The sequence below is a fragment of the Giraffa tippelskirchi genome, chromosome 9, assembly GCF_054371585.1.
Source record: "Giraffa tippelskirchi isolate mGirTip1 chromosome 9, T2T-mGirTip1v1.2.pri, whole genome shotgun sequence".
Classification (NCBI taxonomy): Eukaryota; Metazoa; Chordata; class Mammalia; order Artiodactyla; family Giraffidae; genus Giraffa; species Giraffa tippelskirchi.
In genome coordinates, this window is record NC_137283.1 from 99,809,509 (window position 1) to 99,823,945 (window position 14,437).

At 37.5% G+C, this 14,437-nt stretch overlaps 1 protein-coding gene across 13 annotated transcripts in view; it reads left to right on the forward strand.

Moving 5' to 3' along the window:
* Positions 1 to 14,437, forward strand: part of CEP85L (centrosomal protein 85L) — a 203,474-nt gene that overhangs the window by 135,421 nt on the left and 53,616 nt on the right. For all 13 annotated transcript variants that reach the window (XR_014065799.1, XR_014065798.1, XM_081530910.1 and 10 more), the window contains one exon: positions 13,760 to 13,881. Coding sequence is in view for 11 of the 13 variants with exons in the window: in XM_081530910.1 (XP_081387036.1) it covers positions 13,760 to 13,881 (122 nt within the window). In the remaining 2 variants the exon portion in view is untranslated. The remainder of the gene's footprint in view (positions 1 to 13,759; positions 13,882 to 14,437) is intronic.

The following is a 14,437-nucleotide window of genomic DNA, read 5'->3' on the forward strand; positions in this document are numbered from 1 at the left end:
ATTACAGTTTCGATTTCCGTGCTTGTGATGGGTCTGTTAAGATCTTCTATTTCTTCCTGGTTCAGTTTTGGAAAGTTATACTTTTCTAAGAATTTGTCCATTTCTTCCAAGTTGTCCATTTTATTGGCATATAGCTGTTGGTAGTAGTCTCTTATGATCCTTTGTATTTCTGTGGAGTCTGTTGTGATCTCTCCATTTTCATTTCTAATTTTGTTGATCTGATTCTTCTCCCTTTGTTTCTTGATGAGTCTGGCTAATGGCTTATCAATTTTGTTTATCTTCTCGAAAAACCAGCTTTTAGTTTTGTTGATTTTTGCTATGGTCTCTTTTGTTTCTTTTGCATTTATTTCTGCCCTAATTTTTAAGATTTCTTTCCTTCTACTGACCCTGGGGTTTTTCATTTCTTCCTTTTCTAGTTGCTTTAGGTGTAGAGTTAGTTGATTTATTTGATTTTTTTCTTGTTTCTTGAGGTACGCCTGTATTGCTATGAACCTTCCCCTTAGTATTGCTTTTACAGTGTCCCATAGGTTTTGGGTTGTTGTGCTTTCATTTTCATTCGTTTCTATGCATAATTTTATTTCTTTTTTGATTTCTTCTGTGATTTGTTGGTTATTCAGAAGCGTGTTGTTTAGCCTCCATATGTTGGAACTTTTAATAGTTTTTTTCCTGTAATTGAGGTCTAATCTTACTGCATTGTGGTCAGAGAAGATGGCTGGGATGATTTCAATTTTTTTGAATTTACCAAGGCTAGATTTATGGCCCAGGATGTGATCTATCCTGGAGAAAGTTCCATGTGCACTTGAGAAAAAGGTAAAATTGATTGTTTTGGGGTGGAAACTCCTGTAAATATCAATTAAATCTAATTTGTCTATTGTATCATTTAAAGTTTGTGTTTCCTTGTTAATTTTCTGTTTAGTTGATCTATCCATATGCGTGAGTGGAGTATTAAAGTCTCCCACTATTATTGTGTTGTTGTTAATTTCTCCTTTCATACTTGTTAGTATTTGCCTTATATATTGTGGTGCTCCTATGTTGGGTGCATATATATTTATGATTGTTACGTCTTCTTCTTGAATTGATCCTTTGATCTTTATGTAGTGTCCTTTTTTGTCCCTTTTCACATCCTTTATTTTAAAGTCTATTTTATCTGAAATGAGTATTGCGACTCCTGCTTTCTTTTGGTCTCCGTTTGCATGGAATATGTTTTTCCATCCTTTCACTTTCAGCCTGTGTGTGTCCCTAGTTTTGAGGTGGGTCTCTTGTAGACAGCATATATAGGGGTCTTGTTTTTGTATCCATTCAGCAACCCTTTGTCTTTTGGTTGGGGCATTCAACCCATTTACATTTAAGGTAATTATTGATAAGTATGATCCCGTTGCCATTTACTTTGTTGTTTTGAGTTAGTGTTGAAACATCCTTTCTGTGTTTCCTGTTTAGAGAAGATCCTTTAGCATTTGCTGGAGAGCTGGTTTGGTGGTGCTGAATTCCCTCAGCTCTTGCTTGTCTGTAAAGCTTTTGAATTCTCCTTCATATCTGAATGAGATCCTTGCTGGGTACAGTAATCTGGGTTGTAGATTATTCTCTTTCATTACTTTAAGTATGTCCTGCCATTCCCTTCTAGCCTGAAGGGTTTCTATTGAAAGATCAGCTGTTATCCTTATGGGGATCCCCTTGTGTGTTATTTGTTGTTTTTCCCTTGCTGCTTTTAATATTTGTTCTTTGTGTTTGATCTTTGTTAATTTGATTAATATGTGTCTTGGGGTGTTTCGCCTTGGGTTTATCCTGTTTGGAACTCTCTGGGTTTCTTGGACTTCTGTGACTATTTCTTTCCTCAATTTAGGGAAATTCTCAACTATTATCTCCTCGAGTATTTTTTCATGGCCTTTCCTTTTATCTTCTTCTTCTGGGACTCCTATGATTCGAATGTTGGGGCGTTTCATATTGTCCCAGAGGTCCCGGAGGTTTTCCTCATTTCTTTTGATTCTTTTTTCTTTTTTCCTCTCTGCTTCGTTTATTTCCATCATTCTATCTTCTACCTCACTTATCCTATCTTCTGCCTCCGTTATTCTACTGTTGGTTCCCTCCAGAGTGTCTTTTATCTCCTTTATTTCATTATTCATTCTATATTGATTCCTTTTTATTTCTTCTAAGTCCTTGATAAACATTTCTTGCATCTTCTCAATCTTTGTCTCCAGGCTATTTATCTGTAACTCCATTTTGCTTTCAAGATTTTGGATCATTTTTATTATCCTTATTCTAAATTCTTTTTCAGATAGATTCCCTATCTCCTCCTCTTTTGTTTGGCTTTGTGGGCATTTCTCATTTTCCTTTACTTGCTGAGTATTTCTCTGCCTTTTCATCTTGTTTAGATTGCTGTGTTAGGCGTGGCCCTTCTGTATTCTGGTAGTATGAAGTTCCTCTTTGTTGTGGAGGTTCCTCACTGCGGCTGGGGTTGGACAGGTGGCTTGTCAAGGTTTCCTGGTTGGGGGAGCTTGTGTCGGTGTTCTGGTGGGTGGAGCTGGATTTCTGCTCTCTAGAGTGTAATGGAGTGACCAGTATTAATTTTTGAGATGTCTATGGATTTGGTGTGCCTCTGGGCAGCCTGTATATTGATGCTCAGGTCTATGTTCCTTCGTTGCTGGAGAATTTGTGTGGTATGTCTTGCTCTGTAACTTATTGTCTCTTGGGTGGAGCTTGGTTTCAGTGAATTTATGGAAGCTATTGGATGGTCTCTTATTAATTAATGTTTCCCCTGGCTTTCAGTCTTATTCTTGCAGTAGCCTCAAGACTTCTCCTTCCATACAGCCTCAATAATAAAACTTTTAGGTTAATGGTGAAAAGATTCTCCACAGTGAGGGATACCCAGAAAGGTTCACTGAGTTACATGGAGAGATGAGGTGGGGGGGGGGTTGAGGTGACCAGGAGGGGAAGAGGGGAATTCAAATGTGGAGAGAGCAATCTAGCCAGCAAGCACTTCCCTCTGTGCTTTCCACAGTTTGGAACCCTCAGAGTGATTCACAGAGATACATAGAGAGGCGGGAGGAAGGTAATAGAGGTGAGCATGAGTAGAAAGGGAGGAATTAAGAGGGGAGAGAGAGATCTGGGCAGTATCTTGTTCCTGAAGTGTTCTCCGATACCCAGAACACCCTCAGAGATTCACAGAATTGGGTTGAGAAGAGAAGGAGGAGAGTGGGAGATAGAGGTTCCCTGGGGGAGAAGAAAGAGCATCAATAGGGGGAGAGAGTGATTAGGCCAGTGATCACACTCCTGAGTAAAAATGGGTCCTAAAGATTGGGTTCTTAAATGTACAAAGTTGATATCAAATATGTAAAACAAAGATTAAAAATCTAGAGTAGAGGTTAGACTCTTATAAAACTTACAATCTAAAAAAAAAAGAAAAAAGGAAACTGTAAAAAGAAAAAAAACAGTAAAACAGTAAAAAAAGAAACAGTAAAAAAATGTAGAACAGGAAAAAAAACATTAAAAAAAAGAAAACACAAAAGGTATAAGATATATGTATGTAGTTTGCTTCAAAAATAGGGTTTTTTTTTTTTTAAGTTAATAGTGGGTTATGAAAATGAAAGTTAAAGGTGTAATAGAGGACTTGAAGAAAAAGGAAAGAAGAGAAAAAAAAATTTTTTTTTAATTAAAAAAAAATTTAAAAAAAATTAAAAAAAAAATAATAATAATAGTAAAAAATATATATATCCCGGACTTTCTCTGGAGCTGTTGTGAGCAGTGTGGGATCTGCTCAGTTTTAGATAGATCCTTATTCCTGCTTATACTTTTCAAGATCTATAGGTCCTTTTTAATGCAATCGGTATTAACTACAGGGATCTTAATCTGTTGGCCTGTCCCTTCCAAAGCGCTTCCCTCTGTTTATTTGGCTTCTGTTTGGAGATCTCTTCAGTATCTAATTTCCGCCCTGCAACAAAGCGGTGGAGGTGATCTCTTTAGGTTCGCTTGTTCAATCGTGCTGTGGGGAGGAAGGAACACTGCAATTCTGGCGTGTGTGTGGTAAGCTCGCAGTGTCTCGGCCGCACTGGGTTCGCCCCCGCTCACGGCGTGTGTGCTTTCCCCGTCTACCCTGCTCAGGCTTCAGGTTACTCGGCCGGGGAGCGGGCCCTGAGCTGCGTGCACTTCCCAGGTCTAAGCCGCTCAGGTTCAGGCTCCCGGTTACTCCACAAAGGCGCAGACTCGGTTTCGCCCGCGGCTTGTGCCGTTCCCGGTCGGAGCTGCCCAGGCGGCCAGAAGTTTGGCGAGGGCTCTGTCCCCTGTTGGGGCGGTGCGGCTTATCACCACCCTGGTCCCCGCCTCGGTTTACGGGCGCGCCCGGCTCCGGTGTGCTTTGTGTCGGTTCTGGGGAGCTGGTCTCTGGCTGCTACCCTCCCGGCGGCTGTCGACCCTCCGGGATCTCAGGCAGTCTTTGCTTAGAAACTGGGAGCCTGTTTGCAGTTTGGTAGGGGGTGCCCTCTCTGGAGCCGAGATTGCCCCTTTCCGGCTCTGGCGGGCCCCGCCTGCCCGCTGTGTCCGGCGGGGGATGGGGCGGTCCGCAGCCGGCTAGCTCTCCTCTGGTATCGCTCAGTCCTTTGTTCTGTGAGCGGGCCGGCAGTGCCTTAGAGTTGGGCTTTTCGCGGGATAGTTCTCTCTCTCTCGCTGTCCCACAGTTTAGGTTACTATCTCACGTTAGCTCCCTCAGATCGCCCTCGGGGCACTCGGGCCCGGTCCTTACCCTAGGCAATGCCGCCCGCTCCTCTCCGTTCAGCCCCCACTTGCTGGTGGCGGATGATGCGAGCGTCTGGGGTTCTTTGCTGGGAGTTGCTTTAGGCACGTAATCTGTGGATTTTATTTATTTTTTCCTCCCAGTTACGTTGCCCTCCGAGATAAAAAATCCTCCCCCACACCCGCCGGTGAGAGGGTTTCCTGGTGCTTGGAAATTCCTCCTCTTTTACGACTCCCTCCCCGGGACGGGTCTCCGTCCCTAACTCTTTTGTCTCTCTTTTTATCTTTTATAATTTCTCCTACCTCTTTTGAAGATAATGCGCAGTTTTTGTGAAAGCCTGACGTCCTCAGCCAGCCTTCAGAAGTAGTTTTGTGAAGTTTGGTCAGCGTTCAGATGTTCTTTCGATAAATTTGTAGAGGAGAGAGTGGTCTCTCCGTCCTATTCCTCCGCCATCTTCTCATCTGCTGTTTTCATTTGCCCTTGAGTTGGTCAGAGGAAGTGAGTAGGTTCCAGGACCAGCCGTTAGCATTAAGATCAAGAACATACTTTTGGCAAACTTGATTGTTCAGGCTTCCCTGTTAATGTATTAATTTGCTTAGTTGGGGCCATGGATATCTGAAGAGTTGATTCTTGACTCCAGCATTACTATGTTGATTTTTAAAATCTAACTCAAAAACATAAAATATCTAAAAATTCAGTGTTTGGATTATCATGAATCTGTGTACTGAATGTTTGATAATCAAAAAGTGCTCTTAAGACTTTACACCTACGGAATAGAAGTACAACATAGTCACTGAAGACTTTTTTTTCCAAATGTATGTCTAAAATGCAAACTAAAATTAAATTAGTTATGCAGATTACTCAAAGATTTCCTGGGTCTGAGAGAAATGAGGCTGAGCCTCAAGGTTTGGAAAGCATCATTTTTATTCAAGTGTAAGTTTGTTGATTAATCTTTGAACTATGATCTTTAGAGTGTATACATATCTTTGTTATTATATATATCATTGCTATAAAAATGTTAATAGAGATTTTAAGTAATGATAATTTCAGGGATGGTAACCTTTTGAAGTTTGTAAATTTTTAGATAGCTTAATATTTAGCAAATATTACCAGATCCTGCTGTGTACCAAGAGTTATAAAAGAATAAGGCCTGGCTTATCATGATGCAGACTAAACTGGGATAGGAACCACTGTCATAAGTACTGTCGTAATACTCTAATTGCAATACCTGTCTGTGCTATTCAAAATAATTTTGGATTTTTTTGAAAACTGAGAAACATACTTGAGGGATCATCGTTAGTCATTCTCTTTTGTTGATTCTGTGCTATGGTCTAGGGAATGAACTAGACTGGGCATTACCAAAAAAATTTAAAAAATCTCTAACATTGCTGGTGCTGATACTTTTTAGAAAAATACGTGAAGGGATGTTTAAATTGAGCAGCAGTCAACTTGCCTCTTTAAACTCTCAACAGTTTTACTCTGAGATTACCCATTGTTGACTCTTGAAATATATGTATTTTTTTAAAAAAAACAGTGTTTTTAACATATGGAAGAAGAAAGTGGCCCATAATTGCACTGTCAGAAAAGAAAAAAAGTAGTACATATATGCCAAGCAAAATCAGTTATTCCCAACTGATATAAAGTAGAAGCCGACTCCCTGTCTCTTCCCAAGATAACCATCATTCATAATTCCTTTTGTATCCTTTTAGAAAAATCCTTATATAACATTTTTAAATAATGTAGGCAGTACTTTGGTCCCAAAACACATTTATTATTTTATACTTTTCTTTTACCTCTCAGTGGTACAATATGATAAGAGAAATTGATAAGACACATTTTGGTAATCTGCTTTTAAAAATAAGTGGAACATGTCAGTGCTCACACTACCGCTCTGCTTTAGTAGAATCTGGTTCTGTAATCTGGTAAATTTGTTATCCTTAAGTAATTATGCAAAAGGTTCGGAAAAGACTGCATTCTCTTTTTTTATATGTGAAATCCTTTATTAAATTTGAATGCTTAAACACTTCCACTCTGAATCTTCTGATTGATTTGCTTAGGGAAAATGATTTGCTCCTCAATCTTGGATATATCATTTACCCCCTTCACTTTTGTGTTACAACTATAATGGGATCATGTTTCATGTGTAGATCATTCCTTTGGTGGCATTTTTAAAAAACATGCTGATGCTAACAAAGATTATACATCAACCAGATTGATTTTTCAGAGGAAAAATGTCTTTTCCTCCAAAAGAAGAGTTAAATTAATAGTAACTTAGCTGTGTAGCATGGTGGAGATCAGTAATACTTTTACAGTTCTATTTTCATATACATGTACTTTTAAGATATAAAATGTAGCTATGTATTCCTCTCATCAGTTTCTTTTTATCATTTTTTAGAGTCTTTTACCCTTGAAGTAACTTGATATGTTTGTATTGTTATTTCAGTAAAGTATATCAGGATGGCAAAAATAGCATTATAGAATTAATTAATAATATAGACAAAGAAATAGTGAGATCATTAAACACTCAGTTCCTTCTGTAATTTAAATTTCAAGAGTCATGATGCAGACTTTTGTTTAGAATTAGTCATTCTGATGAAGAGTTTATGGATAGAATTTTTTATATGATTTGTTTTTATTTTGTTTAGAGAAATATGTAGTAATACATTCCACAAATAATTACATGGGCTTAAAGATAGAATTTTTTTATTTTATGCACATTCTTTTAGTAATAATACAGTATGTAAGATACAGATTTTATTTTGATGACAGTTCTGTAATCCATGTTTTTCCTTCTCTTTGAATAAAAACTCTAAATTCTACATAATTTATAATTTATTTTCATCTACATTATTGAGCTTTGTGAATTTACCTCTGGGTGAGGTATTCTGATACTTTTACCAAAAAGCACTCGTAGAGTATCTCTTCAGATAGATTATTCCAGGAAAGAGAGGAAGATTTGCTGTGTTGTTTGACATGTTGTGAGTGATGAATGAGCTGAGTAACAAAGGCAAATGAAAGAGAGATAAGAAACTTGAAGAATTGCAGAGGTTGTAGTCCAGTTAAGTGTGGCAGCACTAGATTATCTAAGTTTAACAGTATTTGTCCAGGCTGAGGCCAAAGAATTTGGAGCTATTTTCAGATGCAAATAGTGTGCTTATTTTAGAAGCATGTTTGACCATTACGTGACATATTTTGGCAACATATTTTCATAGCATCTGGGTCTCATCTAAATAGATAGATATATTTGGGATTGTTGTAGATGCATGTTTTCAATTATTCATGTATTCAATTATTAGACTGGAATTTGCTGTTTACAATAAGAGGTGGCCATACATATGTTAGAATTCTGGGTGGTTAAGGTCTCGATGCAGAGGAGTTATCCTAGTATACTGACTAGACTGGGTTTCCCAAGTGGCACAGTGGTAAGGAATTTGCCTGCCAGTGCAGGGGCTATCAGAGACACAGATTCAATCCCTGGGTGGGGAAGATTCCCTGGAGTAGGAAATGCCAACCCACTCCAGTATTCTTGCCTGGAAAATTCCATTGGCAGAGGAGCCGGGTGGGCCCCAGCTGGTGGGGTTACAAAGAGTCGGACATCACTGAGCAAGAACACTCTGGCTAGACTGCGTGGCTAGTCTACTGTTTTCTTGTCTAAACCACCACTGCAACAGTGTATCTTATGCATTTTTAGGTAAAACATCTAAATGAGGAGTTTCCCTCCCTCCCTGAGTTTGGTAACTACCAATTATGTATGAAAAATGTTTACTTGTAAAAGGTGTCCTTGTTTTGCTGAACAGTTTTTGAAATGTTCATGACTTTGATGACTTCCTTTCTGTTCCATATTTGAAGTTCGCTCACAGCTACATGCCTTTATAATTATCTTCTAGATTTCATGTTCCTGTCTAGTTAAAGTTTTATTATTATTCACAAGCTATAAATTATATATTCATATGTTTAAATTACTTTCCCTTTGATTACTTACATTAGTTATGGGCAAGTAGAAACATGACTGATGACTTGAAATTCTGCCACAAAATTGTATTCCTGTCCTGACCAGTTACAACTTTATTGAATGGAAATTCTCGTTTTCTAAATACTTAGGACGAAAATGTGTTACTACTGGTTATTCTTATTAAGTTTTGGCAGCTCTTAAGAACCAGCTTGTAGATTGTTGTATGAGAGGACAAATAATTTTCTCTCTACCATTCTTAGTTCTTAGCTGAGACCCTTGTAGTAAAAGATAGATTACAAGAGAAACAAATAGAAGTTTATTAACATGTATACCTTGTGTACCCCTGGAAGATACTCAAGGAAAAATGAGGAACTCAGAGTGGTGGCTTTAGAATTCAGGATTAGATATCTCTCGATTCAAGAAAAGCAGAGGAAGGATACAGGCCTCTCAAGGCAGATATATGATTTTTAAGAGCGATGAATAGGCCTTAGAAGAATAGATAGGAGAGATGGTAACCTGTGAGGAAGTTTGTCTGGGTACACTGTCTGCTTCTAGTCTTCTTTTCTGTGATAAGAGCCAATCCTCTCTGATTGATGAAACTCCCAGGGAGGGGATTTATGACAGTTGAGTTCCTTTGGGAGGATCTGTCTTTAGGCAGAGAATGGAATTCAGAAAAAGCCTCTCCCTGCATTGGCTAGATTTCAAGTACCTACAGCTCAAAATAATTAGTATGTCATTAATTAGGGTGGCATGTGGATGAGCTCCTACAGTTGTATTTTGGAGTGGCATATTCTGCTGCCCTTCATTACCAACTCTGTTTTTGCATCCTTGGTGTACAGTATTTACTTCACCTGATCTTTTCTCTATCAATTATTTGTCAATGTAAAATAGTACCGTAGTGATGAATAGGCAGGAAATTATAGCTGAGGTAGTGCATTGTATCATCCACAGTGCATCTTTGAGTACTTATACATTTTCCCCAGGCAGGGAAGACCTTGATTTCACCGCAATCTTACTTTGAGGTAGAGAGAAAAATAAAGTTTAGGCCCGCGACGGTTAGGTATACATTTTGTTTTTGTTAAGTTAGTATTGCATTTTGTGGATGTGGCACAGTTTATCCATTTATCAGTTAATGGTTTGTTTCCAGTTTGGAGTGATGAAGTGTTTGCCTGTAGGTCTTTGTAGACATACATTTTTCACTTCTTTTGATTCAGTTCCCCATTTAATCAGCTTTGCACCCCTGGTGAAAGTTAGTTGACCAAATGACATAAGTCAGAGGAAGACAAATACCGTATGATGTTACTTACATATAGAATCTAAAAATGCCAAACTTATAGAAACAGAAACTAGAGTGGTGGTTACCAGAGGTTAGGGTGGTGGGGAGATGGGAAGATATAGGTCAAAGGATACAAACTTCCAATTTGCTATAAATTATATTAAAAATAAAATTTCATCAGTTTCTTTTCTGTGTTTCTTAAGTAACATAGCTGTTTATATAGTGTGCAAAATCAAAAAGGTACAATAGCTGCCTTGCTATGATTTTAATAACTCTTACTAGGTGTTTCAAATTGTGTTCTATGACTTCATTTAGAATAGCATACACTAAGGCCTCATTATAAAAGCCTTAAAAGGTAACATGTTTCCATAATTGTCATTTTCAGTGTAGGGCAGATATAAACAGGTTTTTAAAATTACATGTAACTCTACCTGCAGCATTTCGTTGTTAGGATTCATTCTCATTTTTAAACTATTTTTATTAATCAGGATTAAGGCTTCCCTGGTGGCTTAGATGGTAAAGAATCTCCCTGCAATGTGGGAGACCTGGGTTTGATCCCTGGGTTGGGAATATCCCCTGATGGAGGGCATGGCAACCCACTCCAGTATTCTTGTCTGGAGAATTCCCACAGACAGAGGAGTCTGGCGGGCTATAGTCCATGGGGTTGCTGAGTCTGACACGACTGAGCAACTAATTACACACCGCCTGCAGCATTTGATTGTCAGGATTCATTCTCATTTTTAGACTATTTTATGAATCGGGATTGAAGTTTAGTAAGAAGACTACCGTGCAACTGGTTTGGTAATTGTTTACTGCATCTTAATTACAGAGAAAGGTTTCCTTTCCTTTCTTCCTATTTGCTCAATTTTTTTTGTTTTCTAAAGGGTTTAGATCAAGGAAGCTACAAATCGGAAGAATAAAGTCTCATATTTTGTTTTATATATATTCATAAATGTATCTGGCAAGTATTGGATTGGCCAAAAAGTTCATTCAAGTTTTTCCATACACCGTTACAGGAAAACCTTAATGAGCTTTTTGGCCAACTCAGTACTTCAGCAGTCCATCTTGTCAATGGCTGAAGTGCTGTAAACCAAGTATATTGTTGATTGCTTTTCTCCTGCAGACCTACTTTTTTCTTTTCTTTACTTCTTTCTTGATGCCAAGAAGCTTTATAAAATAAGAAAAGACTTCCTTAGGAAGTTGTCAACCGTGGGAAAAATTTTTAGCAGCTAACTTGTGGAAGAATAGAATAATTCATGTCATCTTGTAAAGATCATCTATTGTCTAGGTACTTGTCTTACTGAAATAAGTACAAGATGTGTAAAGTAAAGCATAGCTTAAAATATCATGGTATAGGTCTTTCCTGACTTGTAATCCACAATGGAGGAAACTTGAACAGATTCTTGGATGAGGATACTGTAGATGCTCAAGCTATCTTAGAAGTTTTCTGTTAGGCATGGAAATGATATAAAAAAACCAGTATTTAAAATATCTGTAACCTGTTACCAGGAGATTAATATACAATTCAATATGTAAATTAAATATATATTCACTTTTATTCTACAAATGAAATAGTTATAGCACAAACAGTTCACCATATCATTCTGATAATTTCCACAACTTATGTTGAGTTTTAGAATTATTAATATGGTCTTAGTTATTACCATTTTTAATGAATTCCTGTTTGAACTACGGTTTGACTAAATTGCATGAAATGACTACCCATTAAATTGACAGTCATTAAGTAACATGGAGTTGTGATAAGCAGAGACTTTCTCTTAATATCAGCAATATTGTTTATAGTGCTTAATTGTCTCTTAAGTCTTTAAGAGCAGTTACTGTCAAACATTTTTTCCAGCTCCTATGATATGAAATTTGAAATACCTTCTTGGTCAGCTGGGCCATAATAGAAAGAGTGAGACAGTGTTGGGCTGCCTGTATTTGAATCCTGGCTCTGGCGACTAAATATAATCTGGTAGTCAGTGTCGAGATGGGAGAATTTTGAGAGACTGATTAGTAGAAACCAGCCAGTCAGGAAGGATGCCATGAGTGATGTCCTGAAGGCCCCCATTTATGCCAGGAAGTAACTCTTTGTTGGGTGATGGAAAACTCTGAGGAGTGGCCTGGGTAGTGGATAGGACATTCAGGGGGCTTGAAAGTGTCAGTTGCTCAGTTATGTCTGACTCTTTGTGACCCCGGGGACTCCAGGCAAGAATACTGGAGTGGGTTTCCATTTTCTTCTCCAGGGGCTCTTCCTGACCCAGGGATTGAACCTGGGTCTCCTGCATTGCAGGCAGATTCTTCCTTTCAAGGTGTTTGGGCAGCATCTATTTTCAACCACAGTGAAAATGCTTCGGTACTGCAACAACTAATATATCAGTACTGACGCATGTTGGCCCAGTGTCAACCTGAGTTGTATGTTAGGCAGAAGAAATAATGAAATTCAAAAACTAAATCTCTGACTAACCTGTCTCTATAACCCTGTGTGTCATCTCGACTCCAAATATCTGCCCGTTTGACAAAGTTATGTACCCTGTTACCACCTAGTTTCTACCATTCTCAGTCTGTTCATCTTCTGCTGCCTGAAACATCCTGTCCTAGTATTACTTGACAGGCACTTTAAAGGTTTAATCTAGGACTAGTTGATGTCGCCCAGTTACTGTTTATTCAGAAGCAAGTCTTGCCAGTAGTGTTTTGGAAAGCAAAGGATAAAGATATTGCTACAAGTTTGAATTCCTTGAAAGTTGCTTTTTGGTGTTCATGTAGCATCTCTTAGCTTGCCAAGGAATTTGTGTTCCTGTTTGATTTACCAATTGTATTAGTTTCTTAGAGCTGCCATAACACACAAACAAGGTAGCTTACACAACAGAAAGTTATGTCCCACAGTTCTGGAGGTTAAAAGTTCAGAATCAAGGTGTCAGCAGAATGACTTCCTTCTGAGGGCTGTGAATACAAGTCTGTTTCAGGCTGGTTTCTAGTGACTTTCTGGCAATCGTGTTATGTTCATCTCTTTACACAGTCTTCCCTCGGTGCATGCCTGTGTTCACATTTCCCCTTTTGTGTTGTCTAATGACTTCATCTTGACTTTATCTGCAGAGTCTGTATTTCTAAATGAGGCTCCATTCTGAGGTACTGGGGGTTAGAACTTCAGCATCATTTTGAGGAATCAGTTCAACCAGTACCACCAGTATTAAAATTTTAATTTTGTTTCAGTGATAGAAGTTTGAAGATATGTTACATTGGTTTTGTTGTTGTTTGTGTTGTTTAAATATCTTAAATATTTTTAAAAGTCTAAACAGATTTTTTTTTTCTAAATGATACACTAGAGACCAGTGGTCATCTAGATTGTCTGATTAATAGTCATTTTCTATGGATATATTTACTACTTTGGGAAAATATTTTAGCTTTTGAAATTTTAATGTAATTAAAGGATGATGTGATGAATGACAATTTTAAGATATGGAAACCCTTCTGGTAATGTGTGTACAGTCTAGCCTTGGTATATTATATTTTTATTGTACTCCTTCCTTAGGCACTGATTAATTTTCTTATTTCCAAAAAGCTTCCACAAGATAATGAGAACAACATCTTACATTTAGTATTATAATGTGTTCTGTTGTCCATCAATTCTTGATTAGATTTGTACATTTACTTTAGAACTTCTTGAAATTCTTCATGTTATGTTGTATTCACAGGTGTAATTTAAAATGTTTTTTTTTATGAAAATCATTGGGAAAATACTAGATGACATATAAATATTCCCTTTAGCCACTTTTAGTATACTAATAGTGTAAACATGTTTGTACAGGTTTTGTCTGGATCATCTCGTCAAAGTTATTCACCTCCTGGCTATCAAGATTTCAGTAAGTGGGAATCAGTGCTAAAAATAAAAGAAGGACTACTAAGGCAGAAAGAGATTGTAATTGATCGGTGAGTCTTTTTTTTTTTATTACTGAGTATTTCAGGCATGCAGAAGTGTAGATTAATGAAGCAGGTATCTTTGTACTTACCACTTAGAGTTTAAGAAATAGAACCTTACAAGGACATTGAAGTCTCGTTTCTGTCTATCCCCAGTCCCAGACATTTCCAAAATTTTGCCTATTTGAGAACCAAAGCTGTGAAAAAAAAAATTATTTTAAACTGAATAGACTCCTGATTATTCTGAGCAATAAATCTTAATATAACTTAATTATTTATGATCTGTATTGGTTCTACATCATTTATGTATACTTTGGGGATAATTAAACATGTTGCATATCATGGTAATTGGAAGATAGTTTGAGAAGGCATTTTTTCTTAATCAGTGTTCGTTACTACTTATTTTCACGTGCTTTTATGAGATAAAGTAGTAGATGTTTTAATCTTAAAATTAAATCCTTATTCAAACCTGTAAATATATTTAATAGTTGAATTTTCAAAAGATTTTGCTTATAAACTTAACAATGTTAATAAGCACGATCTGCTGGAATATAAACTAGTGCATAGA